Source organism: Cimex lectularius, unplaced genomic scaffold (genome assembly GCF_000648675.2).
Source record: "Cimex lectularius strain Harlan isolate CLEC.00 unplaced genomic scaffold, Clec_2.1 scaffold144, whole genome shotgun sequence".
Classification (NCBI taxonomy): Eukaryota; Metazoa; Arthropoda; class Insecta; order Hemiptera; family Cimicidae; genus Cimex; species Cimex lectularius.
In genome coordinates, this window is record NW_019392700.1 from 193,026 (window position 1) to 209,952 (window position 16,927).

General features: G+C 36.2%; 1 protein-coding gene across 1 annotated transcript in view; it reads right to left on the minus strand.

The window, feature by feature from the left end:
- Positions 1-16,927, minus strand: part of LOC106668493 (BMP and activin membrane-bound inhibitor homolog) — a 47,250-nt gene that overhangs the window by 6,896 nt on the left and 23,427 nt on the right. Inside the window, exons 2-3 of the mRNA XM_014397324.1 lie at positions 2,329-2,470; positions 1,801-1,943 (exon numbers count right to left, since the gene is read on the minus strand). Of these exons, the coding sequence (XP_014252810.1) occupies positions 1,801-1,943; positions 2,329-2,470 (285 nt within the window). The remainder of the gene's footprint in view (positions 1-1,800; positions 1,944-2,328; positions 2,471-16,927) is intronic.

Here is a 16,927-nt window from a genome sequence, read left to right on the forward strand (position 1 = left end):
CGAGCCCGACGATGACTTGCGGCCCAAAGAACAAAAGAGTGAAGCACCTCCTCCAAGTAGTCAAGTGCCCTTTGGGAACTCGGCATTTCGAGGATTTCCGTTTTATTTTCCGACCGCGATGAAGGCTCTCGTTGAGTGAGCATCGATCAATCATTCGACGAGTCGAGTTTCAATGCAGTTTATTTTGATCTCTATTTGTTTTTACCACTGCTGTCAGACGTTTGATAAGATATATCCGGTTCGAGGGGCATGTAACTCATTGACGGAACGTTGGAACATTTCGTGGCATTAGCGTTTCAGCACAGAATTTATTGATCAACATTTTCAATCGGTGAGAAGGTAGATGGGAAAATTTCTGCCATCTTAATTAATATTTCTACAATTACCACAATTGCTTAGTAGTCTTTTACTAGCATTTTCCACATTTTGCACTAGTAGCATTCCACATTTTTAAGCATAGTTTAAAGAATTATATCCATTTCTGACATGAGGCCATTGATCTGCAGACACGTCAGTGTATTTATAACCTGATTTTTCACTATTTTTAATCCTCTTTCCTACTACTACTCACGGTTCTGCTTAGACCTAAAGAGAGCAAGCTGTCAAATAGGAGGAATAAGTAACTATACTGTAAAATACATAGGGAATTCCTTATTGCAAAATTTATGCAACACTCCCCATCATGAAAATTTTACCGTTGATATTAGAAAACCGCCGACCTTTCTGATAATGTTGTCATTGTTCATGTATCCAATCAATGCGATAAAAAAAGCATTGAAAATTCCCAATTCTGTGAAACCACCATTAAAACTGATTGTGGGTTATAATAAATCATAATATGATAAAACAAAAAACCAAAAACGTTTTTACTTTTAGAGAAACTCAAAATTTAAAACATATTAAATCCATTATATTTCATGGTCCGATTGACCAAATAACTTCTTTCCATTAATTCATCTTTATGTAAGGTATTGGTTGAAATGAAAAAGTTAGTGTCATGAGCGGGATTCGAACCCACGACCTTCGGCTAAATACGCCGCTGCTTGAGCTATCGTGACATCGAACCACTCGGACGTTAACTTCCCATCTCAAATACAAATTCAAAAGGTGATGAAAAGGTTGAGATAGAAAGTTAGTGACCGAGTGGATCGAAGTCACGTAGCTCAAGTGGTAGAGCAGCGGTGTATTTAGCCGAAGGTCGTGGGTTCGAATCCCGCTTGTGACATTAACTGTTTCATTTCAACCAATACCCTACATAAAGATGAATTAATTTAAAACACACTTATTGCAATTAATAAAATAACCGAAAAATAATATAAAGAATCAAGGCATTTTACTACATTTTTAAAATTCAGTTTCCCTTCCGGTTTACTAAATAGTAAAAAAAAAAAAAGAAAGTTTTATTCCGTTTGTGGCCTTTATAAAAGAAACTCATGGTGATCTATAAAAACGGCAGTTTTAGTGATATTTGAGAGTAAAATATGTTATTAAAATCATCTTTTGTACGTTTTATATATAAACCATTTAGAAATTTAAAAACAGATCTAGCTTAATCTTATTCAATAGTTCTTTTGTTATTACAAACTTGACACACTTGTCGATCTCCTCGATGTCGGAAGTGTTAAGAAACAAAAGCTTCAACTTGTACAGCGGGAGTCGAAAAACAAACAACTGTGGGATCTAAAGCCATGTGGCCCAGCTGGGCTTGAAGAGATCCAAAACAGACCCTGTCTGTTTACCGTTGGGCGAAACAACCGATTTTAAAAAGCTCATTTTTTATGTCGGTTTATGTTAACTCACCGTGGATGGTCTCGTTGAATTTGTTTCTTGTCTCGGGGCTATCGACGTGATTGCAAAGATCCTCCTTGCAGCAGAGCAGAAGCGTGTTCTGCGGCAGCCCTTTCGGGGCACCGGGCAAATTTTGGCACCCGTGGTTCCTTTCCCTGGAAAAAATATAAGAGCATTTTATAACAAGCAAATAAGTTGATTGCCAACTAATGTAAGACTAAATTTTAGTCCCTACACACGCTCGATTTGTATTGCTCAATATGCATTAAACTGAACAATAGCTTGCGTTTCATATATTTGTTTTGATGTTCGACAATAGTATCGAATAATTCAGGGTGAATATAACTATTCATTTATTCTATGACTATTTATTTATCAATTTTCACTTGAGACCAATCTTGATCCTTTACTGGCATCCTCGAACATAAAGGAAAACATGGATTTTGCGAACTGATGTTTGCCTTGTGTGTAATATTCTATAAATAGTGCTATTTTCAAGGTTCAACGTTCATGCAAATAAGAAATTATATTGTGAGATACCTTGGTAAAAGTTCTAAGCAGCCGTGGCTCGCCTTGTTGAAGTCCGTCGACGAGGTCAAGTCGGAGAAGCATCCCAGGCTTTCGGACTTGCAGAGGTACGACGTCTCGACGCACTCGGCCAAATTGCAGTAACAGCGTATTTCTGTGAACAAAACGAAAAGTGTGAGCGTTTCCTTGAGCGTATATTCAGTCCTTTAATTTGTAACTTTCATATTTTTAGAAAAAACAATAACTTTAGAGCGGAACGTCTAATGCGAGAGCGGGGTTCGATGATTAAACGGCCAATAAGAACGATACGAGAGTAAAATACTGGTTTGGTGAGCCAGCCGGTTTCCCACCGGAGGCTGCTGCCGTTGCGGCCGAATGGTTTCCAGCCCTTTCTGGATATGGCCATAGGACCGCCGACTATTCGGATCGAGAAGGTCAGTTTGACTGAAATGACGCATTAATAAAAGTTAAACTATTAATTACCGTATAATAAACTAAGGGATACACGGAAATTTACTTACGAGATGTTGGAAAGTTAGAGGATAACTCAACTCAAAACTGACTGCTCTTTAAAAATCAAACTTTATGTACTTTAAAAGAGAAGAAATTTTACTAAAAAGCACTTTGTTTTTAAATTGTTTACATTAAACCTATTGCAAGGTTCTAAGGGATTCCTTGTGTTTTCTTTACGCGACGATACACGGTTGTGTTCATTTAGAAACTTAAACATATTCGTTCCAACAGGAAAAAAACCAATCGAATATTTTTGTTTTTACTCCTGACCAACATGAAAACCACTGTGTACACCGTTTGATATTTCAATCGATTATCATTCCAAAACAAAGATTATTATTTGGAGATTGTGAGATGCGGTCTAGTGTGACGTAGGTTTTAGAAACACATTTTCTTTATCGTGCCAACGTTTCCATCTTTATTGAGATCATCTTCAGGGCCTGGGATTTATAAACATTGTTTGAATTTTACAAATACATGTAGGATGTGGAAAAAATGAATTTATACAATGCTAGTATTTTTAAATTCAATCAAAGTACTTGTACTCACTCAAAGTGTTTGTTTTCTGTTTGTTCTCAAAACTCAAATGTGGGAAGTTTAGGGACCGACAAACAGCTGAGGTCATCGTATTTTTCTACCTGTTGCCATTTGAGCGTCTCGATCAGCTACTGACTCCGCTTTTGTATGAAAATTATGTCGCGATATCCTAAAATGCTAGTATCTCATTTGTATCTCAGGTTGTCAACTACGGAATACACACTAGACATAAAATGCGTAATGCATATATATATATAAGAAGTATCTAAAGCTAGCAACAAACTGTTGAATACACAATTTTTGTCGTAAGTACTAGATTTAGTAAATCCACTCCGAAGAATATGGAGTACTCTGGGGGAGTGAATGTAACCAGAGTTCTATGCTTGTTTAGGGTGGTGAAGTGTTTCTTTAGATAATTCTTTTCAAAATATATAATCATAGAGCAGATTTGTGTTCAACGTGTTTTCCTGTTTATTACTTGAACGCATAAATTACCTAAAAACCTTTTAAAAATTGGGAAAATAGAACGGATATGTTTGTAAAGATATAAATAATAAAAGGCTTAATTCTTTTAGGGGTGTGGTTTTTTTTAAACAGGGGTTCGCATCATCAGAGGTCATTTCAAACCCCGGAGTTCCGGTGTTTGCCACCAAAATAGCTCATTTGGATGTACTTTGGTTTCGAATTCACGAATAGAGTAGCCTTGTCAACACTTGCAGCCCAGATTCCAACTGTTGTTTTTGATCGAACATTAAATTTCGATTTGCCTGCATTGTTGGACAGATTTCGACAATTCGATTTTCTCTGATTATTCTGCTCCGCCCGTTCACGCTGTATATCTCGATCTGATACGTTTCGGCTTTCCGCAATTTACTGTTAATGTCAATAATAAATCATCCCTCTTCCAAAAGGATTCGCACTGTTGATTCTAATCATTGGTCAGTTGATTTTATCTGTCATTAACTAATTACTTGATTACATAGAATATTTACCATCGAGACAAAACTGTGCACGACCGATTAATAAGGGTCTAGGGAATAAAATATACAATAATAAAAACAAGTTATGCATATAGCGCAAAAGACTTATAAAATATAGCAATTGGATTTTCTATTGGATTGAATCGGAATTGTCTTACTAAACTTCGCCAAACATAATCTCGCTTTTTACACACAAAAACCCAGTGGTAGAACTCAAAAGGGTAAACAGTCAAATAGGAAAAAATAAAATAAAATTAAATAAAACCCATCTCCGGTCCGCTACCTGGTTTTTTATGGCCAGTCTTTTTTTTCCGTACCGCCCGAGGGGTTTGTCAACACGGCTAACTTACGAGCCAAAGATAATCCCTCTTGTCATAAACTAACAAACAAATATCCCGAGCCCCCGCCACAGTAGGCCGTGTCAGATCTCCTAAAACGCGTTCATTCCGCCGGATTAAAAGAGAAAATTGAAAATTAACAATTAATCACAAACGGCTATCGACATATCTTTTACCCAGGTAAAACAGCACTAAATGCATATTGAATTGTATTGTTATTTATGGAAAGAATTATGTCAAAAATATATTGGATTTATTTTAAATTTATCAATAATATATGGCATACTGGATATCTAGGAAGTTGATTGACGTAAAAGTAGCGTAGTTTTGAAGAGAAAACAGATTACTACAGATTAACGATATTATTTCAATACGATTAATTATAAATAGTTATGAGTAAACAACAAGTTAAATTTTAATTTTTTGTGACAATAATGCATAAAGATAATACATATACAATTTTAAGATATCTAAAAAAAAATGACACAACAAATCAATCAGAATAAATACTTCATTAGGTAAAGCAATTTTCAAATGAAAGTTCCGTGTTAATTTATTTTTCATAGATCATTTTTTTAAAGTATATAATTATGGTTATTCGAATATGGATGTGTTTATGAAAATTGAAGACTGACTGCATGGTAAATAAGCCGCAGATAAGGGTACGATTATTATTACTGGCGACTTAACAGCAACTGGAAGAACGAGAGCTGAAAGAACGTTTGCGCGTATCTAAGAATTTACAGAAGTGTACAATAATCCTGGTCATGATTAACAAACTGCAATGTTTTGGGGAGCTGACAAACCAGTGTAGACGTCTTACTTCGGCGGCCTATTGTACAAAGTCCATTAAAAATTTAAATTATGAAAAAGAATATTTAAAAAATGTTCAACGGCTGTATAATGGACCCGGAGAGCATAAATATGGTAATCCCGTGTCTTTTCTATAATTTCTAACGACATATTACCAGAGAGGAGGAGGAAGAGCAGGTCTAACGACTCCGGTGCCGAAAAAGGTGGAAAACGCGCCAGTCTAATCGCTACCCAATTTCCGACAGCCGGTGATTACCAAAAAAAGTCCGACTTGGTAATAATGAGCGGCCCTTTCTGTTTCGTCGGGTCGGATCTGAAGAAGGATAATCGCCTCCTCCGCCAACCGGTAGACGAGCTACTTCCAGAGAAAAAGTGAAAGTCTTGGACAAAAAGCTTAACGACGGCCACCGAAACCCGGAGGCGGTCATAGGACGGCTAACAACCGACGCGATTTTTTTTATTCGGTTCAAAATAAAAAACAAACGTGGAATATCTCAGCTTTTATAGAAAGCCAGATTTTATACGAACAACCAACGACAACCTTGACATCTCCACTAACATCAATGTCAACCCGTTCACCTCCCAAGGAGCGATTCAAATAGACAGATGACTAAAACGAGGGGATACCTTTTTTAAATTTAAAATTATATAAAATGTATATTATAAACAAAAAAAAACTATAAACTAACAATATACGATATGTTCCGAAGTATGAAATTAGTTTAAATTTAATTTAAGTACCAATGCAACTTGCATTTCTCAGATTGTGTTTTAAACAACATATTATATATTACCTGCGTTGGGTTAATAAATTGTCGACCGTCTGAAGAACATTTCACTAGTGAGGTTTGTCTCGGCAAGTCACAGTTTACGAAAATTGATCCCACGGTAATAAATAAGCCCTTTTGAGAACCTGCTACCAGCAAAAGAAGCACCAATGGTCCAGTATACTCTGATATCGATCTGGGCCCACTAAGCCCTATTAACTCGACTTCTCTTCTTCACATTAGATTCTTTTTCCGACCCTTACCCTTCTTCCTGCACGTTAATATTTATTTGTATGAAGAATCCGCGTTTATCGGCTTTCGGGGGGTTTATCTTTTACACAAAATCGATATTGATCTTATCGCTAATGATTTCGTCATTTGAGCTTAACTTTACTTTTTTTTAAATTAATACATAAAAATAAATATACATAAACATTTAATATTTTTTTAAATTGTAAATCAATGGTTGAGTTTAATGCTTTAAGTTTTTCGTTTTTCATCGTTGGCTGTTTGAAAAAGAACGAAAGAACCCCCCCCCTCGAAGAAGAGTAAATACACAATAAGGTTTTTATATTTAATTGCATTCAGAAAAGCCATGCAATCTCATCAAATTGAATTTACCACACGATCGAATATTTTATGAATGTTGTAGTACATTATTCAGAAATCGTGAGATGCGGTCTGGTGTGATGTAGGTTTCAGAAAAACATTTTCTTTATCGTGCCAACGTTTCGATCTTTATTGAGATCATCTTCAGGGCTCAAAGTGTTTGTCTTCTGTGTAATTGTGCCATTCTTGCGTGTCGTGTTGAGAGTGCCCGTTGTAGTACATGTCGAAGATTTGAGGGGACGGATGAGAGAGAGAGAGAGAGAGAGAGAAAGAAAGAAAGAGAGAGAGAGAGAGAGAGAGAGAGAGAGAGAGAGAGAGAGAGAGAGACAGACAGACAGACAGACAGAAGAGACGGAAATCTCGGAGAGTCGAACATTCGTCAGGATTGAATTTTCTTCCGAATTCGACATTGTGACGATAAAACAAGACATCCAGATATTCAAATTTCAGAACAACGTTTAGTAGATAAAATCCACAAAGTAGGTACCTTAGCCGAAGCCACTCTCTCCCCATCCAACACACGCTCACTCGATAAAAATCTAACGAAGGTCTGGATTAGATTAGATTATATAGGAGTCGGCTCTTTACGGCCTGGGCACCGCTACCAGTATTGGTCTATTGTACTTCTCCATTTTTTTTATCTCCTCTTTAAGCTTGAGGCTTTTTACCAGACTCCCAAGCTTTTTCAAGTACTCCCGTGTGTTCAGGCCCTGGCTTTTCCTCTTCCAACATTAGAAATCTCAGCCTAAATAAGCCTTCGCACCAACAGCGGGCGTGTTCCGCTGTTCTTCTTCTTCTTGCCACTCCGAGTATATAGTCCAACTATTATTCTAGCCGTAGCACGTCCTAGGTTTAGTAACAGTTAGTTTCCGCGATGGTCCTTTGATACATTTTTTGCATGCCTCTGTCCTGGGCTACATTCCCATTCAGCGGAGGATTTATTAATAAGCCATTGTCTAATGGGTCCGCGGTTTTGGCAGTTTGGTAAGCGACAAAAGGGATCAGGGCCAATAGGTGTCCTCGTGGAACTTTCTTTGGCCAAATTATCGGCTTCTTCATTACCCCCTCGCCCTATGTGCCCTGGCACCCAGTCAAGGGTAATTTTGTTATTTTCTCCAATGTCTGACAGGGCTCTAATGCAGTCCCAAACGATTCTGGATTTTACCGTCGATGCGGCAATTGCTTTCCCTTCAGTGCCGCCTGACTGACCAAGTAGATGGCTATTCTATTGATAATCCCCAGCCTTTTTTATCTCTCTGGTACAGTGTTGAATAGCCACAGTTTCCGCTTGAAAAAAGGTGGCATATTCTCCAAGGCGTATACAAATTATAGTCCTTGGTTAAATTTCCGTAAATGCCAGCTCCTGCTCCATATGCGGTTTTGGATCCATCTGTAAACCATATATTGTCGGCATTAACTGGGATACCTTTCTCCTGGTCGGCTATACAAGGTATTTTAATTAGAAATTTTTCTCAAAACTGAATTTAGGGGTCATGGCATCAGTAGGCTCCCCAAAGTTCTGTCTAGCTGAAGCTTCCCTCCAAGTTTTAGTTGCTCCTTGTTATGTGAGTAGGCTATTGGAGCAAGTCCGTGCATTAGCCTATGAATTCTAGCTCTTGCCTCTCCCTTGATAAAGACGTGCAGTGTTGGTAGAAGACTCAGAAGGACTTCCGGGCAGCCGTGGAGCGAAGATCTAGAGACCAACAATTCGACTTCTCCATACTTTGTCAACCACTAACCGGTGCTTACCCTTTTCGAAGCACCGGCTATTTGCAAACCGCCCCAGAGAGTTCTAAGTGGGGCTTTCTTCCCCATGGCAGCTTCTACCCTTTGCCTTCAATATTTTGCATTTCCTGTGCTTTATTTTGAAGGGGATCTCGAGCGTCCTAGGAAGACACGAAATGTATCACTTCCACTTTAAATATACTCATTCTGATTGTTCAATACAGTTAATTCAATAATCTTTAACCATTAATTCTTAATTCGTTACACAATTAACTAGCTATACAAATAAGAAAGAAAGAGACTTCTCACGGCGTTTTTAAATATGCTAAAAAGTATTGAACCCTGTGTGGATTTACCGAAAGTTTTAATATAAAACAAAGTTACGATTACAATAAAAAAGTCATACAATTAAATCTCAATTTTTTATTCAAATCTTTTTAAACATGCTATTCTTCCTGAAAAGTTTTTCTTCTTAAAAAATAATCTTCCCACGATATGTAATACCTTTACAAGGTATATATTATTGACCGTAGATGCCAGGGCTTGTTATTACTGCGCCTTTTAAGAGTTTTTCTTTCTTATACGTGCAATTCTTACATCTTGCTCAGTTAACCATAGCCATGTTAAGACCGATAGAATTTTTCTTATACTTCGTTTGTGTGAACCCTGTGGATGTCTTTTTCCCTCTCGTAATAGGATCAATTGGAACTCATGGTGCCTTTTTTAAAAAGCTTATATGTATTTGTTTAGGCCAGGAAACATTTTCTTTTGCTATCCACCGAGTGCGAGGTAATGTCCTTTTCAGAAGCTTCTTGTTTGTCTCTCGACTTAGATTCAAAATTGTGTAAAAGTGGTCTTTTCTCCCTTATCAGGAACCAACTTTGGGCTTTCACGATCGGGAGCTGGTGGACTCGAGCCCGAACTCCGTCATCACCCCGTCACCTACTCGCAAAGACCTAGTCATCAGCCCACCAGATCATCGCCCCGGGTAAGTAAACCCTTTTTTTGTACTACCCTTCGTTAATTTTTATTTTATTTACCATGATTTTTGATGTGATTTGGAGACTGTATTTAACCACTAACTCGTTCTATTCGAAGAAATCCCATATGTATAAATAAACGGTAGGGTTAACCCCGTATAAAAAGAACGCGTTATGTAAAGTGATCGGCTGAATTGAAAAAGCATTGACTGGCCCGTTTTATTTTTAACACCGGCCTTGACAGACGGATCGTGTAAAATGTACAACGGACTGGGGCACAGAAAACAATTTATCCCCAATCTAAATCGGGTTTTAGTGGTTGTACGAATTTTTGGCATGTCCCGTGGGTGGTCTCCGACAAGCGGGGGTCGCGCTGCGTGATGGGTGCTTTGCTCTTCACGGGGCCGGTATTTTTCGAACGAGGGCATAAAAATGTTTTGGCCTCACATGGCATCGTCTACGGTGATCCCGAGGGCCCTTTTGTTTACCTGCGCATGGGAATGCGCCCCGTCTTTTGTTCCACCGAAGTCAGTCCATTGAATTTTTCCGGATTCAATTGAGAAGATGGTATCGGCCCTGGGACACAACGATAACACGTTAAAAATGTTTTTAAAAAATTAAGAAAAATTCATAAGGACAAATCCACAGAAGAATCTGAACATCGTACCTGCCTTCTCTAATACCTTCAATCTTCCGTAATTGTGTTTAATAATAAAGAAAATTCAATATTTTCAAAAAACGAATGCAAAAATATAATAAATTTAAATATTAATAAGTTTAATTTAATTGGATATATCCTCCCTTTTGTCTTCCTCTCATACTTATTCCTTCCCATTCTCATTCTCTCTCTCTCTCTCTCTCTCTCTCTCTCTCTCTCTCTCTCTCTCTCTCTATGTATATCTCTTTTACCTTTCCCCCCCTCTCTCTCACTCCCTCTCTTTGTTTTTTCTTGCCCGTCCCACTCTCACTCACTCTCTCTCTTTCTGTCTGTTTCTTTCTCCCTCCCCCCTCTCTCATTCTCTCTACCTCTCTCTCTCTCTCTCTCTCTCTCTCTCTCTCTCTCTCTCTCTCTCTCTCTCTCTCTCTCTCATACGCCCTTCAAATCTTCGACATGTCTCTCACTGACTTAATACCATCAACATTAACATATCTCTTTCTCCCATTCCTTACTTAATTGCCCATCTCTCTTTCTCTCTCATACAGAAAGTTCAATAAACCAATAAAAAAATATAAAATCTTAAAAGTTAATTTTTTTATTTAATTGACTATTTCCTCTTTTTCTGTCGTTCTTTCTCTCACTCCCTCTCACACTCATTCTCCCTTTTCTTTCTCTCTCTCCCTCTCTAATTGACTACCAACAGCATTAACATATCTCTTTCTCTCTCATACAGAAAGTATCTCATACAGAAACGAATACAAAAATATAATAATATAAAAGTTAAAAACTTTAATTTGTTTGAATATTTCTCTCTTTTTGTCGTTCTTTCTCTCACTCCCTCTCACACTCATTCCCCTCATCCCCTCACTCTCACTCACCCTCTCTCTCTCTATTTATGTATATCTCTTTTACCTTTCCCCCCCTCTCTCTCACTCCCTCTCTTTGTTTTTTCTTGCCCGTCCCACTCTCACTCACTCTCTCTCTTTCTGTCTGTTTCTTTCTCCCTCCCCCCTCTCTCATTCTCTCTACCTTTCTTCCTTCCTCCCTCTTTCTCTCTCTCTCTCTCTCTCTCTCTCTCTCTCTATTTATGTCTGTCCCTTTTCATTCCCCTCTTTCTCTTTCTTTTTTCTTTCCCCCTCCCACTCTCACTAACTCACTATCTCTCTCTCTCAATTTCTGTCTGTTTCTTTCTCCCTCCCCTCTCTTTCACTCTCTCCTTTTTTTTATTTTTCCCCCTCCCACTCTCACTTTCTCTCTCGCTCTCGCCCTAACTAATTACCAACTAACAACTAACATTAACAAATCCCTTTAACCCTTCCTATACTTAATTACCCATCTCTCTTTCTCTCTCCCCACATTTAACTACCCATCTCTCTCTTTATCTCTCCTTTTACCCACCCATCTTTTGGTTCAGCTCTCTTTCCCGTTGTAAGAATTAGTGCCAAAAGCAAATTAGTACCACAATCGTCTATTTATACATTTCTTCACGAAAGCGTAACCAGTTTTTGTTTTAATAATCGGCTGAGATAACTCACTGGCCGAAATCCGTTATTTGTGCTTTCTTTTTGTCCAAGAAGGAGGAAGAGATTTTAACCAAGTAGGTGGTATAAATTCAGGATTTAGACGGCTCGTAATGCGAACCGTTAGGTCGGCGCCTGCAGTGAAAACAACCCCAATAACATAGCCAAACGAATAATTTATTAGCTATATTCCACTACGATTTTACAAACGTGATTATTTTACGGTCATGACGCCAACCGCACCCACGCAGTGCCAGGGAGGAACGTTTAACTTGCATTTCTAATTTAATCGAACCATCCTTTTTTTTCCTCTATTACTTTCAAAGTTATTAATATATCAATAGTTAATTACATATACAAGTGCTGACTTATTTTTCGCAATAAATAATATACTGAAAATGTATTAAAAATATTGTTAGAATGAAGGCAAAATATTTTCCTTTTTATGTTTGTTATTATTCAATTATTTTCCTGACATCTTAAATATTAAATGGTATTATGGTATTGTAAATTTTTGTTGATAACTAATTACTATCAAGCTATATATCATCATGTTATTTATAAAGGGGGAATTTGGTTTTACCACCAAAATGTTCTGACATGTAGTCTTTACTTTTTTACATAATCTCTCTAAAATTTATTTTTATCTTATTATTTTATGTTTTCCTCATTACAGTCATACTCTCATCCTGTGGCCTATTCGAAACAAAATTTTCTTAAATTTTGTTGTTTTTTTTCTTTAACGAAACTGTACACAATAAGATTTCACAATAAATTTTATTTAAGCAAAAAAGCACAATTTTGCGATTTTATCATCCAAATATAATATCTTGATTTTTTTTAAAGATTCACAACTAAATTTTCGTTTAGTTTATTATAATCGAACCAGAACCGTGCATCGGTTACGAAATTTATTCCTTTGTAAATACGATGTAACCCAATAGGTCAGGAGATAATCCTATTTCAAAATACCTTTATCATCAGTCTTACCTCTTTTTCAGATCTGTGCTAATTTTTATTTAAATTATTTACGTAATTTATTATCTTAATGTAATTTTTTAATTGGTAGCATTAATAACTTCCAAGTGATAACTCATAACGAGTGGAATATACTATTTATCTTCTTTCGGCCATTAATTTATAAATATCTAATTTATGTCTTGTTCTATTTTTCTTTTCGATTAGATGTTATTTTTCAAAGAGAAAGTCAGTAGGAGATATTTTCTTTCTGAAAAAGCCGCTATTTCCCCAAAGTGATATGTATGGAATGCTCGCTATTTTCGTATGTATTAATGACTCTCGACGGAAGAAATTTTTATTCAAAATTCGTTTTGCAAACAAAATTAATGTGAATTAGCTTAATTAAAATTGGATATAAAAAAATAACTCGTTTATTTAAACAAAAAAGTTAAATAGTTATATGTGCTTTTTGTTTAGATGAAATGTTAACTTGAAAGAAACTGTACATAATAAGATTTCAAAATAAATTTTATTTTATTGTTTAGACATTCTGATATAATTAGTCGATGATTTTTAGAATGATCCGTCTTTTTGATCTTTGTTTACTATCTTTTGCACAAGTCTGGACCTTGAGAACAAAAGATTATCTCGGATTTTTTCAACATTCAGAGGAAAATTAGGAGTTAAGAAATGGACTTAAAAAATCATCTCAACAATAAAATGAAGTTTCTGTTTAAAGTGTTAGATGTATCAACCACTTGTTTTCTCACAAATAATCTGGATCTTGGTATGGACTGGATGAAGAAACAAATTGAATTGTTACTGCCAAGTTTTCGATCGATTTGAAGGTTTTAAGGTCATCAGGCCAAAATGGTCTTAAATATGTTTACGCATCGACATAATTGAGTTTTTAATAAATGGTTTCAAACTTCTTTGAAAATTGACTTATTTCCAACATTGCCAAGGACTGCGAATCACAGTTCATATTTCAGCGACTATGTCAATTTGAAGATGTATCAATAGTGTTACAGTCGTTGACAATGTTGGGACTGAGTCGGTGTTCAGATAAATTTGAAAACTTAATTATCCCATTGTGTAGACCTATTTCAGATAGTTTTGCTCTGGTGATGATCTTAAAATATGTTTAAAGCTTGGGAGTAGCAACTGAATTGGTTCATCCAGCTCATACCAAGGTCCAGATTATTCCTTATAAAAGGATGTGGTAAGAGAGGAGTTATTCATAATGTGAAATGGGCCAGTCATGCCAGAATAAATGTATAGGTGGGCAAAATGACTTACGAGTTCCTTCGACATGAAGAGGAGGAATTCACTTCATTTAGATGGCATTAAGAGATGAAGAATTGATATGGTGTTTGGCAAGGCAGATATCGATTAGATAAAACTAGGAAAGACTTTTATCCAGAGATAGACTTAGTTATCAAGATGAACGTACACATGAAAGAAAAAAGAAGTATTGTACAAATCCTCAAGATGGTTGTGGTCGAAACCGCGAGGGCGAGCGGGCCAGGATGATCGGATACGATAAAACTATAGGTCCACCATCCTGCAGACCTCTTCAAGTAATCTCACAATATGTAAAAAACCTTCGCTTTGTAAATAACAGTTATAATTGCTATATTATTTTTTTCATCTATTTTTGTTCACATGTCGACTGCTTTTCAACTATTTGGCTAATTGAGGAAGGTAGTCTGTCGCGAAAGTGTCTGAGACGTACCTCCTGGGACTATAATTTGCCGGCTATAAACCACATACGAAGGGATGAAAATGAGGGGCGGCGTTCACAAATTATAGCATGAACTTAGGAAATAACAAAGGGCTGCATCTCTCAAGGAGAAGCGGTCAAAAGGGGAAAAAAATCACCTCCAATCCTCCCCTTTTTAGGCCCATTTAATGATCCATACCGCAAACCGGACCTTGTACCTTTCCCGGGGCCTTTTTTCACCGGCCTAATAATATCATAGTTGGCGTCCATCGGTTAATTGGGGTAACTTTTTTCTGCCGAAGAGAGCCTATTTACTTTAGATGGTATATAGAGAGTTTAAACAGCTTAAATTACATGTTGTTTGGATGGATGGAATTTTGTTTTATGTTAAATGAGAGTTGTAAAAAACAAAAGCGCCTTAGAAAAAAATAGAAGATAATTATTAATTACCAGCCCCCACATGTGTGTAGAAAATATAAGACCGTACCGTTTTTAATGCATTGAGGTTTATCTTCTTTAATATTTAAAAATTTGACAAGGTTAGTTTTACAAACATTACACAAATCTACTAACCAGCAAACACTTGAATATCTCAAAACATAGAGAAAAAATATGATTTTACCACTTCCAAAAACAACATACACATGGGATGCTCTCTCAAATCAGTTTTAGAAGGTTCATCCAAGACCTTTTTTTATTTAACATAAATCAGGAGGTATGAATAAACAAAATTCAATTACAAAAAGTAACAATAAGACAAATATTTAAATCTTTAGAATCTTTCTTACTACAAACTAAAAAATTACTGTCATTATTTTGACTTTAAAGGCATTAAAAATGAATTTAAAAACAATCAATATTTTGATCAATCTTAATACTTTCTCTCATTATTCTAATTATAGGGAAATAGCAGTTCAATACAAAATACGCGAGAAAGACAGGAAAGAGAAGGAATATATGCGGAGGGCCGGCGATGACCTCAGCTGTTTGTCGGCCCATAAACCTTCCACTTTATATATATATATATATATAGGGAAATAAAGTCATATTATGGTTCACATGTTCTAAGGCATAGTCTGCACTTTTATTTTTTTAAATTAGTTTCTTATATTGTCAATGGTCTATCCTTATTTGTTAACCATACAAATTTGAAGTTATTTGTGCTCATATTTTACCTGCACCTTGAATAAAACAAAGGCGCTAAGACGATCAGATTAAACAAAGGCATCACAAAAATAATAAAAGCGTTTGCAATTAGTGACCCAGCCTAACCGATGCTAGAAAGAAACCGACGAAAGCTGGTATATGGGCAGGCGCCGGTATGACAGGTGCTGCGGGCACATCTGTCGGCTGTTTTCCATGGCGACCCCCTGCTACACTCTGTAAACACCACTCGGCGGCAGGATCTACCGAAGAATAAGTTTTCTTAGGACTGATCGCCATTCAAGTGGCCCGTAGTTACATGGCACTTTTTGCCACCGGAATTGTTTGCTTACATTTTCAACGTAGGGGTTGGATATGAAAACCTTTTAGCGGATAAAAACGTTCGTCACGGATTAAAAACCCCAAAAGAATGCAATGTAACGCCATTTTAAAAATTTTCAGTTTAGTTAGTTTAAGGAATGAGAGAAGTTACGGTAGAACAAAATGCAAATAGTCTTCCTTTACAATTCTTACAAATCTTTTTTTTTTTTTTTTTCAAATTTTGATTAATTAATTGTTTAATGGTCAACTCCAACTTTAACGAAGGAATTAACACATAACTTTCCCCGGTAATCCGCAGTTTTCCATGTTGATCCATTTAGTTTATAATGATTGATGTTGCATGCGATTTATACTGAAGATAAATTATTATTCGGAGATTGTATGATGCGGTCTGGTATGATGTAGGTTTTAGAAAAACATTTTCTTTATCGTGCCAACGTTTCGATCTTTATTGAGATCATCTTCAGGGCCTGGGAATTTTTAATCCTTTTTTAATCTAAAATTTTCTAGCATTGTATAATTTTTTTAAATCTAAATTTTTCTAGCAATGTATAAATTTATTTTATTTATCTATTTATTTTTTCAATAAAAAATTTCTATTATTGTATAATTCATTTTTTCACATCCTACTACAATGCTAGAATTTTTAAATTCAATCAAATTATTTGTACTCACTCAAAGTGTTTGTTTACTGTTTGTTCTTAAAACACTTTGGGTTTTCAATACGTTGATTGAATCTAAAATTTTATAGCGTTGTATAAATTCATTTTTTCCCACATTTTTATTTGTAAAATCTAAACAATGTTTATAAATTCCAGGCCCTGAAGATGATCTCAATAGAGATCGAAACGTTGGCACGATAAAGACAATGTTTTGCTAAAACCTACGTCACACCAGACAGCATCTCACGATCTCCGAAAAATCATTGACTAACGGTCACTAAACACCACACATTTCTACACTGAAAATAAAACCGACATTATTATCTGACAGACTTGAAAAT